Below are 12,948 nucleotides of genomic sequence, written 5' to 3' on the forward strand. Positions count from 1 at the left end.
TACTCCATCATTGTAAGTACCACATTCCACTCCGTTTTGAAATAACTAATAATCTGTTTTTTTACACTAGAATAACATTATCAATTCTTCCACATGCAGTAGAAATATACTTTGAATTAAAACAGATTAAATATGAAAACGTACCTTCATAAAGAATAGGAGGTGAGATCAAAATGTATCATGAAACCATAATGCCCTTAAGGCAATATTATTGTCTAGAAATAAAAAAACAGAAAAAAAAAACTTCACATTTCAGAAGTTTAGGCATTCACGAACATTTACCGAGTTATAGCCATTTTAGTGATACGATATCTAATGTATTACGGCCATAACAATTGACTACAAACGCGTTTTTCATGAAACTAGTTTTTTCAAACAAACTGTGTACACGATGTCTCAACTTCTACTGAACCGATTTATGTCGAATTTATTTTTTGACTTGTCCGAGGTTCATGACCTAGCGGCATGTTTACTTCAGAATCTGTTCGATTTTTTTTCGTAGGACCACGTCTTTCATTTACCCTTTGCGGTCGGAATTATTTTCCCTTGAAAAAGATCTTCTTGTCTTTCCACGCTAATAACATTTTGTTTATACCGAGCACCGTTACCTATTAGTCATAGAAACTCCGTATACATTCGTGAAAAGGGTCACTGTACATTAAAATTCGCTTAGAAAAAAGGTAAACTATTGCATCGTTGAATCTAAAAACTGAGTGCCTGAAGTTCATCAAATCAAGCAAATTTGCGGTTCGAGAAGTACGTAGGGGAACCACAGGTAAGACGGACAGTGGGGGTATGATGGACAGGTGGTTGATTTGTATAGTTGCATTATGAATTTCAAATTTCTGTTGATGGGAAACCCTTCTACATGTTATTAAATAATATTTCCTTTTTAATTTTATCCTATGACAATGAATACTGATCAAATAACGAATAGAGAAACAAAAATCAAAAATCGAACATGATTCCGCGTGTGGATGTAACTTTTGCGGCTTGAATTCTTTGCAAAATTTAATTCGCTGATGGTTATATTTCGGTTTGTGAGTTGACAGAGAAGCGATATTAGGTATGTACGGAAAAGTAAATTCATTCGTAAGTGGTAAATTTAAATTATTGAAATAATTGCACTGAGGGGGTGAAATGGACAGTCACATCCATAATCACATCCAATGCATGATGGAAAGTGAAGGGAAGAATATTGAACTCTTTTTTATATTGCTTTCTCTTTTTGTTCTATTTCAGTTACTGGACGCACAAACAGAGAGTGAAATTATTCCTCTCGCGAGCGATGAACCTCTACGCTTCGTATATTATGAACCTGTCAATATCACCCCAACATTTGGCCAGTTATTTCGAAAACCATTATATTGAACTGTAAGAAACTTTTAAATTTTTGAAAACATGGGTTTCCAACGATACAATTGAAGATTTCCTTAACATGTTTGTCTTACCCCCATTTCCCTTACACTTGGGAGATGTAATAACTTCAGAGGGAAATATAAAATACATTGATCGTCATTCCTCCGTTAACATATCTTGGAAGTCCACGATAAATGAATGAAATGAACAAAGCATCATTCCATACGTCAAACTTGCAACAAAGAACGTAATCTATAACAATGCATGAATTGATCTAAATTGAGATTTGTTCGCAATTGAATTCGGAAATTGTTACATCCAATCACTGGTTTAGTCAATGATTGAATCAATACACTGAAATGATTACTAAGCCAACGGTGGTCCAACTTTAACAATGTGGTTATATCTTAGGTATAACTATTTTTTATTTTATTTCCATTTAAATTCATTCTAGCCATTATATGTCGTAGGTCGTCAGTAAATGGTAAGAAAGTTAGATTTTTGTATATCTTCTATGGTTTTAACCAATGTTGGTGATTGACGAGAGAATCGACGAAAGCATCCAACTTTTTTCAGCATGTGAAAACAACTTCTTCAATCAATGTGTTCGTCTCGCATCATACGATACCACTCAGTGAGTGAGCGAATCCAAACATGTGGTAGACAAGTTCATTCTGTCTCGTAAGTAGAAAGAACAGCAGCTCTGTCGACCAATGATTCACTCTCCGTCGATCGGATTTGTGTGCGGATGAGACAGAGAAGGATCGCCAAGCGATAATTTTCCCGTGATTGTACTCATTTGAACAATTATCATACCGACAGCAAGCGTTTTAAGGGCCAATGCAGCAAATGTCTGTATATTGTGATGCATACCGTACAAATATTTATAAGCAGGGAACAAAGCGGCGATTTTTATTCGATCAGTTGTTTTTGAATGTCCCCTACTTATTCTTGAAATTTATCAGGTGTAATACATATTTTAGATTAATGTGGGTTAATTGTACATGCGATAAAAGATGTTATGATTTGTAAATGCTTGTGGTACAGTAGTTTGCTTCCGAAGAATAGCAGCATAAAGGACATTGGAAAACCGCCAGCAAGTAACTTTTAACGACCAAAAAACAGGACCACCGGTAACGTAAAGAAGAAAACATCGAATAAAAAAGTCTGGTGCATGAGAACATACACACAGATATGATATGAAATTGATAGCAAGAATTTTTATATTATCCGGATGGTCTATATTTACCAGTTTTCGCATGGAGTATAGCGTTTCACCAATCGATGGAAAATAAATACGATACAGTAATCTTCCGAATATACATATTTCAGTTTTTGCGGAATGTTTCTTCAGGAAAGAAATGAAGTTCTAATATAAATCCGAAAGAACTTTTCACACCGTCAAATAACGTTACGTTCCAGATTGTATCCATTACTTCTCCCAACAAAACGTTTTTAACCTGTTTTTAACCCTAATATACTCGCGCAAATGGTCTCCCAGACCGACAATCAATAATTTTGTTGCAAGAATGCAAGAGGATGAATTAAATCACTTTAAAAACTTAGTTAAGGCGAAGAACACATATTAATAGATTATCACGTATTCTGCAAGGAATATTGAACAGTTTTTTTTTCTGTTAAGAACTTAATAACAGAAAAGGTTAAAATTATGATTTTTTGGGGTTATATTGAAATAATTCTAATATAAGTTAAGAAAGAGTAAGTACAGGTCGGACTCGATTATCCGGAGGCTCGATCATCCGGAATTTTAGACTCGATCATCCGGATCCGTATTTTGGTTTTAATTTTTTTTTTGATCGAAAGTTTTGAACAATTTGTTAATATACTTTATGAATATGGTTATTTGAACAAATTTGTACGAAGCTAGATAGAGGAGAGAGCTGGAAAAGGGGTTGGTATATACAACTAGTTTCGATTATCTGCAGTAAAATTATATACGTTGGCAATTCCAAATTTAAATGAATACATCGATTTAATATTTAAACATACCTAATATGATAATTTAATGAAACATGGATGTAGTTAGGATGAGCAGTGTCTGTTTAGTATGTTTTAATTCGGTTATCCACAGTGCATCATATGATCTTTCGAATAATCATGGATGTAGTAAGGAAAAGGAAAAGTTGGGGTAGGAGTGTTGAGATTGTTGCAAAGAATACAAAATAAGTGATAAATCTTTGAATCCGCTTGGATAGTCCTTTGATTTATTGGATTCTCAAAAGATGTCTATTTCGCATCTCCATATGTTACGATATTATTGCAGAATAGATTTAATTTAATTTCATTTTTTTTCTTTCAAATAATTATTTATTTTGGTTTAAAAATAAATTCATGAGTAACGATGTGCATTAGAGTGCCAATGAGAATGGTCATCTCAAATTTACGAATGGGACTTCCTGAAAAAAAATGATTACCTCGAAAAAATACACTATACAACATTTTAGCTCATTCAGACTTTACTTACTGTTGTCGTAAAGACGCCAAAGTTTGAGTCTTACGAAAACCATAGAATCACCGATCATGCGTTCATGCGTTCTTTTACAGCCGACAACGGGATCAATGGAATCATTCGGTACCTCGTCCCAAGCCTCGCCCACCCAAAACATAGCATCCCTAATGTTGATTCGCTTAACCATCTCATCGAACTCTCCTTGGCTCCTGGATGCCAAGCTTTTGCGTGTATTTGGACTTGATCATTTGAATAATATTTTGGTTCATGAGCTGTAACAAGGCAATGTTTTTTTTTCGAATTTCAACACATTATTCCTCCCCCATGGGGCGCTAGTCAATTTGTGGCTAAGATACTGCATTGTACAAATAAGTCAGAGCAAATCATAGTTATTTTACGTTTACCGAGAGATTTCCTTTTAATTTTCTTATGATTCGATTATCCGGAAAATTCGATCATCCGGAGTGAAAATAAAATCAACATTCCGTTTCATCTCTAGTCGAGAGTGAGCAGTCTGAGAAACTGATCATCCATTGCAGACCATTGGACAAAACGATTTCTTCAAAGATTTGGTGTTTTTTGCGAAAGCCATCAAAGTCCAGCGCGGATACAACCAGGTTACAAAACTAGAGGGACGAGATCTAGCTTCATGAGGATGCATCATATGCCTTTTCGAAATTTACAACAAATCAGTCTAGCCAGCAAGTAATCAACTACCCATCCCCTCTTGGATGATGCCTACACACGCTATTAATGATTTTTTCACTCGCTACCAATGATAAATCATTGATTTTTGATACAAGTTATCTCAAAAGCTTATTTCAATAAGTGCGATCGTTTGCCCCATAGGCTGCGAACTTGTGCCTCCACTATTGGACAAAAATCCGCTTTTGACAATTTGTATTATAATAAATATTGGACAAGCAAAACTCGAAGTATTTATAGATTGCGTTTCGAAGGTTATATATAGTTACTATTTAGTAAGCAAACTGAACTCTATTGGCTTTCCTTTTAAAAGTTATTAAACGAAAACTGTTAGGTGCGCATCTGCGAGCATTAGCACATCGAAAAGTTATATTTTCATCGCATTGCATTTTTGCCTTGCGATTCAATTCTTTTCTGAGAGCGACACCACTCTATCACAAAGCGATTCGATCCAAAGCTCCGAGGCTAAGCACCCAATCGGATCAGGAAACGAAAGTAAAGCGACGGCAGAAACTAACGAACGAATCATAAAATGATACAAGCAAGCATCGATGAACACGCGCACAAATACCAAACGATGACTCTCACGCTGTGTTCATTCAGTGTTTTCGTTGACACGTCAGTTTTCTGTTTCATGAGTGATTTAAAACATATTATTGTGTGCGTTGAATGAATCAAATAAGAGAATTGAACGAGCGCTCGTTGATGCGATTGGAACCATCCTTGGTTTTAACACGCGATCATAGATAAGAAATGTTCAAATCTGATAATGCATACAGATTATGAGTACTAACTACCGGACATTTTCAGAAGCTGATACTGTGGATAATGGCGATGAAATCAATATCACATTAAGTTGGTTGACATCTTTGAATATGTTATTAGACATTAGCGTCCAAGCAAAAAAGAGCAGCACATCATAATTTTGCTCGCGCATCACACAACCCGAAATACTTGCACATCGAGTTGGTGGAATCGTTAAAAATGGCGTAATAAAAGCGTTCGAGAATCGTCTGTCGACAGCCAGGAAGCCCGGATCGGGAAGAAATCGGAAGAACGACAAAAAAATAGAAGGGTTTTGTCTTAGACACGATCGCATAGTCAACGTAGGACTACGAAATTGTTGTATTCAATTCACCCACAATTCACAATATCTCTTCCGAGACAGTTTTATTAGATTTGATAATTTTCTTATTATGTTTCAGTCTCAACATACAATGTTGGCTGTTCGCTCTCCGAAGTGGAACTAAAAGAGAAATCGCCGATTGAAATTATTTATATTTTATATGACGAACATGCTCCATTGAATACAGAGTGTAAGAAATAGTTTGTGCGTTCTGAGACTAAGGATTTTCTTGAACAGTCTGTAAAATTAGAAGACGATTTATTTGAAGAATACAAAGACTGGTATCAAACCTAAAAAGAACTCAAAACCCTACAAATGATCAACCATTTGACTGAAAGCAACAATCGCTGAGCGTCCGAAGTTAAAAGTTATTTATTCAAACACAGTAAAATATGTTGACTTAAGTCAATTTTGCATCCGTGAAAATGCAAATATGTTTAGCTGTGCGCCATGACAGAAAAATCTTGTTTACAAGGAACCTTATTTATGGCGGAAAATGGTCTGGTTACAACCCTAAGCCCGAAAAATCACATGTCAACCACAAATACGAATACCCACGGCAAATTTTGTTTCGGAAACAGAAAGAGGTTGTCCGTTATAGACACCTGGAAACGGGCCCATCATGGGGAAGCTCAAACACAGCAGCACGTTGGTTTGGAGTAAGCATTTACCGAACAGCAACTAGACATGTGGGTCCAATATGCAATTATGGCAACATTCGGCCTCAAACATCGATCAACAAACTGATGAAGAACTATTTGGGTGATGTTGTGTAAGTAGTTTTATCACAGTCGCCCTAGAGTCGCCCAGACCAGTGACGTAGCATGACCGGGTGACACCCGAGACGGGTTACTAGGGTTTCACCCCTCTATAATACTTAGTTTTCGTTTTCGAATGAAAAATCAAAGTTATCTAAACAGGAAACGTATTTATTATAATATTAGATTAGATATTAGACCAGCTCTGACAAGTCTCTCCACAAGATGCCACAGAAAGATACACGATTAGAAACAAGTCCCACTTCATGAACACATCCAATGCAATCTCATTAATGACATCATTAGAATTCATTTCAGCGGCCTTCAAATGTCTACGGAGTATTGGTATCTTTAACAAAAGCTACCTTTCCGAAACTTCGTAGTTGCCTGTTCGTCAAATCGACTTTTCCAGTTCGTTGTCAGGTACTAATAACATGTGTCGAGCTTGAATTGTTTCATTCTTCTTTAGACGATTTTGACCGTCCTATTTGCGATGTAAATGACCAATGTGTGAGTGAGTTGTATCTGTGATATAACCGCATGGTTAACCATACGACTGGGCTAAGCGTACCATCTTTACTTCGCGTACCTGCAGGCATAAAATAGACCCCATCCATGGTCCTTAGCTTCCTGTCCAGTAACTCCTATCCCTACCTCCCCGTGGTGCCGGCTGGGGTACGAGTAACCATAGTGAAGATCGGGTAACCAACTTCGGTGGGATCTTGGTCGTATGCTGACAGGGAAGGTGGGGCTTCTCTTCTCCCCTCCGGAGGGTGGAGCTTTCTCATTTAGTGTGCGTCTGTTTTCCATGGTAGGAGCGGCACACGACAGCGTCTGACCCGAAGCGGGCGGCTGAATCAAGAAACGTGTTGTCTCGAACACTATAGCTAAGATGGCAGCCCCATCACGAGACTCGGTAGCGTGGCCCTAGGAAGGCAACCTACCTAAAATAACCTACTACGAATACTCAATTAATTACGACTCGGAACATCCGGCATGGACCCAGGCAACGAAATAAGGACATGGAATGGAAGCTTGGAAGATGGAAAATCGCTAAATTTCGTGGGTGGCGACCGAATACTGCTCGAGCAGTTAGAACCCCACAAGTTCGGTATCGTGGCTTTGCAGGAAATCTGTCGCAAGGGTGAGAAGGTGTGGAAGGTTCGCGGCGGCAAGGCCCAGTTTTACCAGAGCGGTGGGGCTACCAACGAGCTGGGAACGGGCTTTGTAGTGTTGGGCAGATTGTTGGATCGCGTTATTAATTGGAAGGCGATCAACGAAAGGATGTGTGTACTGAGGATAAAAGGCCGGTTCTACAACTACAGCATCATCAACGTGCACTGTCCGCACGAAGGTAGACCCGACGACGAGAAGAAAGCGTTCTATGCGCAGCTGGAAGCGACATACGACAGCTGTTCACCAAGGGACATCAAGATCGTCATCGGGGATATGAACGCCCAGGTTGGTAGAGAAGCAATGTACAGACCGGTGATAGGCCCATGCAGTCTACACACTGACACGAACGACAACGGCCAGCGGTGTATCAACTTCGCAACTTCCCGAGGCCTGGTGATCAGAAGCACTTTCGTCCCCCGCAAGGATATTCATAAGGCCACTTGGAGATCACCTGAACAACATACAACAAACCAAATTGACCACGTCCTCATCGAAGGCCGATTTGTCTCAAACATCACTAACATACGCTCCCTACGCAGTGCGGATATTGACTCGGATTGACACTACCTAGTAGGTGTACATGTGCGCTCAAAACTATCGAGAGCTTACAACTCACGGCAAAACCACCCTCCTCGGTTTAACATTCGGCAGTTAAAAGACCCGCAAGCTGCCGAGAATTACGCGCGCCTGTTGGATGAGGCACTACCCTCCTCTGGGGAGCTAAATGCTTCGAATCTCGAAGACGGCTGGAGTAAGATTAGCTCTGCCATCGAAGAGACTGCAACCGCGGTACTAGGTGAGGAAACTACGAGCCCAAGAAACGACTGGTTCGACGGGGAGTGCCAGCAAGCGATGGAGAGAAGCAAAACAGCTCGGAAAAACTATTTAAGCATTGCCACGAGGGAGAATTTGGCCAAATATCGACGAGCGCGAAATAAGTTGACCACGATACTGAGGCGAAAAAAGCGCCAGCAGGAGGACAGGGATCGTGACGAATTAGAACAACTATTTCAGACTAATAATACGCGCAAGTTCTATGAGAAGGTGGACCAATCTCGTAAGACCTACACACCGAATCCAGACATGTGTAGGGACGAGGAAGGAAACCTGATTACAAGCGAGCGCAAGGTGGTCGACAGGTGGCAGCAGTTCTTCGATAAGCACCTCAATGGCGAGATAGCAGATGGAGGCGTAATGGAAACCTACCTGGGAGTGCCTTCAAACGATAATGATGTCCCAGCCCCCGACCTCCAGGAGATCCAGCGAGAAATCGGGCTGCTGAATGCAAATAGAGCCGCTGGAAAAGACCGACTTCCGGCTGAACTCTATAAACACGGTAAAAATATACTGGCAACGGCACTTCATTGGGTTATATCCAGGATTTGGGAGGAGGAAAAATTACCGGAAGAATGGATGGAGGGTATTGTTTGCCCCATCTATAAAAAGGGCGATCGATTCGAGTGCGGCAACTACCGCGGCATAACGCTAACTAACACCGCCTACAAGGTGCTCTCCCAGATTCTAACACGTCGTCTATCCCCGATAGCCAAAGGCTTCGTAGGGCAGTACCAAGCGGGCTTCATGGGGGCCCGCGCCAATACGGACCAGATTTTTACCCTCCGACAAATCCTCCAGAAATGTCGGGAGTACAAGTTGACCACTCATCACATATTCCATAGACTTTAAGGCAGCTTATGATACAGTCGATCGAGAACAGCTATGGCAGATCATGCACGACTACGGTTTTCCGGACAAACTGACACGGCTGGCCAAAGCTACCTTGGAACGAGTTATGTGCTACGTTCGTGTTTCGGGGGCACTCTCGAGCCCTTTCGAATCACGCAGAGGTTTAAGGCAAGAGGATGGACTATCCTGTATGCTATTTAATATAGCCCTTGAGGGTGTAATCCGACGTGCGGACATTGAAACGAGGGGCACGATTTTCAACAAAAGTACCCAACTCCTGAGCTTCGCAGATGATATTGACTCGATAACAAGAATCTTTGCGACGGCTGAGGCAAACTACGCCAGACTAAAAGCGGAGGCCAGGAGGGTGGGACTACTAATTAATGCGTCAAAAACCAAGTACATGGTGGGAAGAGGCTCCAAGGAGAAAACAGTGAGCTCCCACGGACAGTGACAGTGGACGGCGATGAATTGGAAGTGGTTGATGAATTCGTGTACTTGGGATCTCTGATCACCGCCGACAACAATATCACGAAAGAGATCCAACGACGCATTCAAGCTGGAAATCGTGCATACTTTGCGCTCCGCAAGACGCTTCGGTCAAGGAGAATACAGCAACGCACAAAGCTAACGGTGTTAATAAGACCAGTGGTCCTTTATGGACTCGAGACTGTGACGCTGGTCACGGAGGACATACGCGCTCAGGCCGTCTTTGAGCGGAAAGTGCTGCGGACTATTTTTGGTGGAATACAAACGGAGAGCGGAGAGTGGCGCAGACGTATGAACCACGAGCTACAGGCACTACTTGTAGAGATTCCCATTGTACACCTGGCGAACGTCGGGAGGTTACGGTGGGCCGGACATGTCGCGAGGATGCCGGACGACAGTGCAGTGAAATCCGTTCTCTTCAATGACCCCGCCGGCACCAGAAATAGAGGGGCTCAACGTGCCAGGTGGCTCGACCAGATCGAAGCCGACTTGCGAGTGACGGGACGCTTACGGAATTGGCGACGAGTGGCCCAGGACCGAGCAGATTGGAGACGAATAATTGAGACAGCACGAGCCACCACGGCTCTCAACTGATTATGTGTGTATGTATGTAACATATGACTACCATTAACTCAAGAATCATTTGTTTGAAGTTGCATTGCGATTCTCAATAAATGGATAAATGGATATTTTGTTTTCCCTAGGAATTGTCTTGCGATCTGTTCAAATATATGCGAAATAATATTCATTCGCTTGTGGTCTCAACTTGACGTTCGACACTCAAATCATCGAGACAACCTGACTCAATCCTCCGTACATCCGAAATATCTTTTTCGTGATATAAAAAATAATCAAACTAGGTGTTGCCCAAATGTGTGCGAAATCATATTTTACCTCTTGGGTGCATTCACGAGCAAACGATTTTGCATGTCCGTTCATCACGGCAGAATAAGAGAAACGGACAGAGGTTGCTGACACAACATGCATCATGCATCAACCGCAGACCAATCGAGACTATGAAATTTGAAATTTCAAGAAGCGATCGCTATTTATAATGGTTTAAATAATTTGCTTTCGAAGCGTTTTTGAGCTATAGAAACAAGTGTTTATAGCCAATAAGTAAAAAACATCTCTCGTAGATCTTTTATCTTCCGAATAATATAATTTTTTTTACCATTTTGTTAATCCGGCAGAGATATTAACGCTCAAAACCTTGTACTTCGAAAGTAATCCTCTCGTATTCGAGACTTTGAATTTACATCTAGTTAGTTTACAGCGTCTTTAACCCCTTCCCGTACGATTTAATTTTCAAAAAAGCGGACCAAATGCGAACGCTTCGATGGGTCACGCAACGAGTAATTCACTTCTCTGTTGAGCGTCTTAGCGTCTTGTGATATGCAAGCGCGCAACGAGTGAGGCTCGATATTGTACGTTTTGGTACAATCATTCCATATCGAGTGAGACTCGATGTTGTACGTGAAAGGGTTTTATGGATAATTCTATTAATCAAAGATATTGTGTGAAATTATGTACTGCAAGCAAAAGTTCTTGTGCCGAAATGTTAAAAATGTTGCAGAGCACATTTGATGAATCAACTATGTCGAAAAAAAGCGTGTATGAATGGTTCAAATGGTTCAAATGGTGCCAAACCGATGTAGTGGTTCTCAGATTTTCGTGAAAAGTGGTAGTTTTGTTCCTTATCGCTAGATATATAGACCCATATTTTTTAGTTTTCCATTAGAATGTCCATTTCCATTTCAAGGTGGTCCAAAAAATCAATGTTTTCCTATTTTACCAAAATTTACTTTTTTTAATTCATAACTTTTGAACCACTGGACCGAATCAGAAGATCAACATATAAAATTGACGATATGTAGAAAAAACTTCTTCTTCTAGCTTTCAAGAAAAAATATAGCGCCCCCTAGTCCTAAGCCATGTAAACAATAAAAATACAATCAATAATAACGAAAACAAAATCCACTTTTTTCGCAAGTTTATATGTCGATCATCTGAATCTAGATACGATTGAACGATGTAATGGACAAACATTAACCTCTTCAACTGATGAAAACATCGATAACATAAAATGAATGGTGCTCAGAAATTTAGGTTTGAGAGAGATAGCCCGTGAATTGGATATATTTTTTGAACATGAAATCAGTCGCAGCACGACTAGTGCCATAGGGGCTCAATTTTCTCCAATTCCGATCTCACGTTCATCCAACTCGTAATTAATGGCGGCGAGACATGGGTGCGACTTTTTTCCTATTTCCGAAACTCATGGACTCGTTTTAACTGCATTGAGCGTGTGAGCTGAAGGCAATTTGTTCATTGGAAAAAGTGTATTGATTGAGCAGGGACCTCAAGGGTGTCCCACATCAAATTGCATCACGGAAAACACGCTGTCGTTTGCTTCCTTCTGTTGAAGCAACACGAGGGTATTACGATCTTCTGGCTGAATCTCCATGCCAACGGGATCACTCTTGTATTCAAGAACATAGTCCTCCCAACACACCGGAATTAAGGTGTGTCAAAAAATACTGAGCTATTATGAAGCAGACACTACGGAAGCATCCTAAGAAGATAAAATCTAAGGAAAACACGATGAAAAAGTGGGTTTTCGGACAGAAGAAGTCGCAGCCAGATGTTGTACATAACCTTATGAGTGGAGTTAAGCATAAGGTGCTAGCATACGGTTGTGGTATTGAAGATGAATAGAATAAATGACAATTCGGCTGAAAAGTTTATAAGGTAACACAGTTTAACTTTTTTTTTGCGGAATTTAATATTATTATTTAACATAATTGCGTTCGAGGGTGATACAGTGATTATCTTGCAACTTTTCGAAACCATTTTTATAGTACTCTTTCAGTTTTTTCCAAAATAGGCCTTAGTTTCGGTAATCACCTCATCATCGGTCTTAAATTTCTTACCAGCGAGCATTCTCTTTAGGTCATTTTCTTTAATCAACACAAATTCCCGTTATATATTTGACAGAATGTATTTGATAAATACAAGATGATCAAATCTGGCCGGCAGCAATATCTGCGTTTGTGGCCGAGGTTACCACGACATCGAACACGTTGTTTGGTCGTGTGAGGTGTATCTTGTTGCCAGATCGAATTTAGAGAACTCCCTTCGGGCTAGAGGAAGGCAGCCCAATGTGCCGGTGAGAGATG

General features: G+C 40.4%; 1 protein-coding gene across 1 annotated transcript; it reads left to right on the forward strand.

The window, feature by feature from the left end:
• The first annotated feature begins 7,414 nt into the window (after positions 1-7,414).
• Positions 7,415-9,280, forward strand: LOC129766114 (uncharacterized). Its single transcript, XM_055766571.1, has 2 exons — positions 7,415-7,987; positions 8,246-9,280. Exons 1-2 carry the CDS (start codon positions 7,415-7,417, stop codon positions 9,278-9,280), a joined length of 1,608 nt encoding a protein of 535 aa, XP_055622546.1.
• Positions 9,281-12,948: the final 3,668 nt, after the last annotated feature.

This window comes from Toxorhynchites rutilus, chromosome 2, assembly GCF_029784135.1.
Source record: "Toxorhynchites rutilus septentrionalis strain SRP chromosome 2, ASM2978413v1, whole genome shotgun sequence".
In the NCBI taxonomy this organism is placed as follows: Eukaryota; Metazoa; Arthropoda; class Insecta; order Diptera; family Culicidae; genus Toxorhynchites; species Toxorhynchites rutilus.

What these genes read in the sequence shown, in the direction of transcription:
- LOC129766114 (XM_055766571.1), top strand. Translation starts at nt 7,415, where the DNA reads ATGGACCCAGGCAACGAAATAAGGACATGGAATGGAAGCTTGGAAGAT. An exon ending in TCGCAACTTCCCGAGGCCTG is followed by an intron (nt 7,988 to 8,245) that starts GTGATCAGAAGC and finishes AACATTCGGCAG; the next exon opens with TTAAAAGACCCGCAAGCTGC.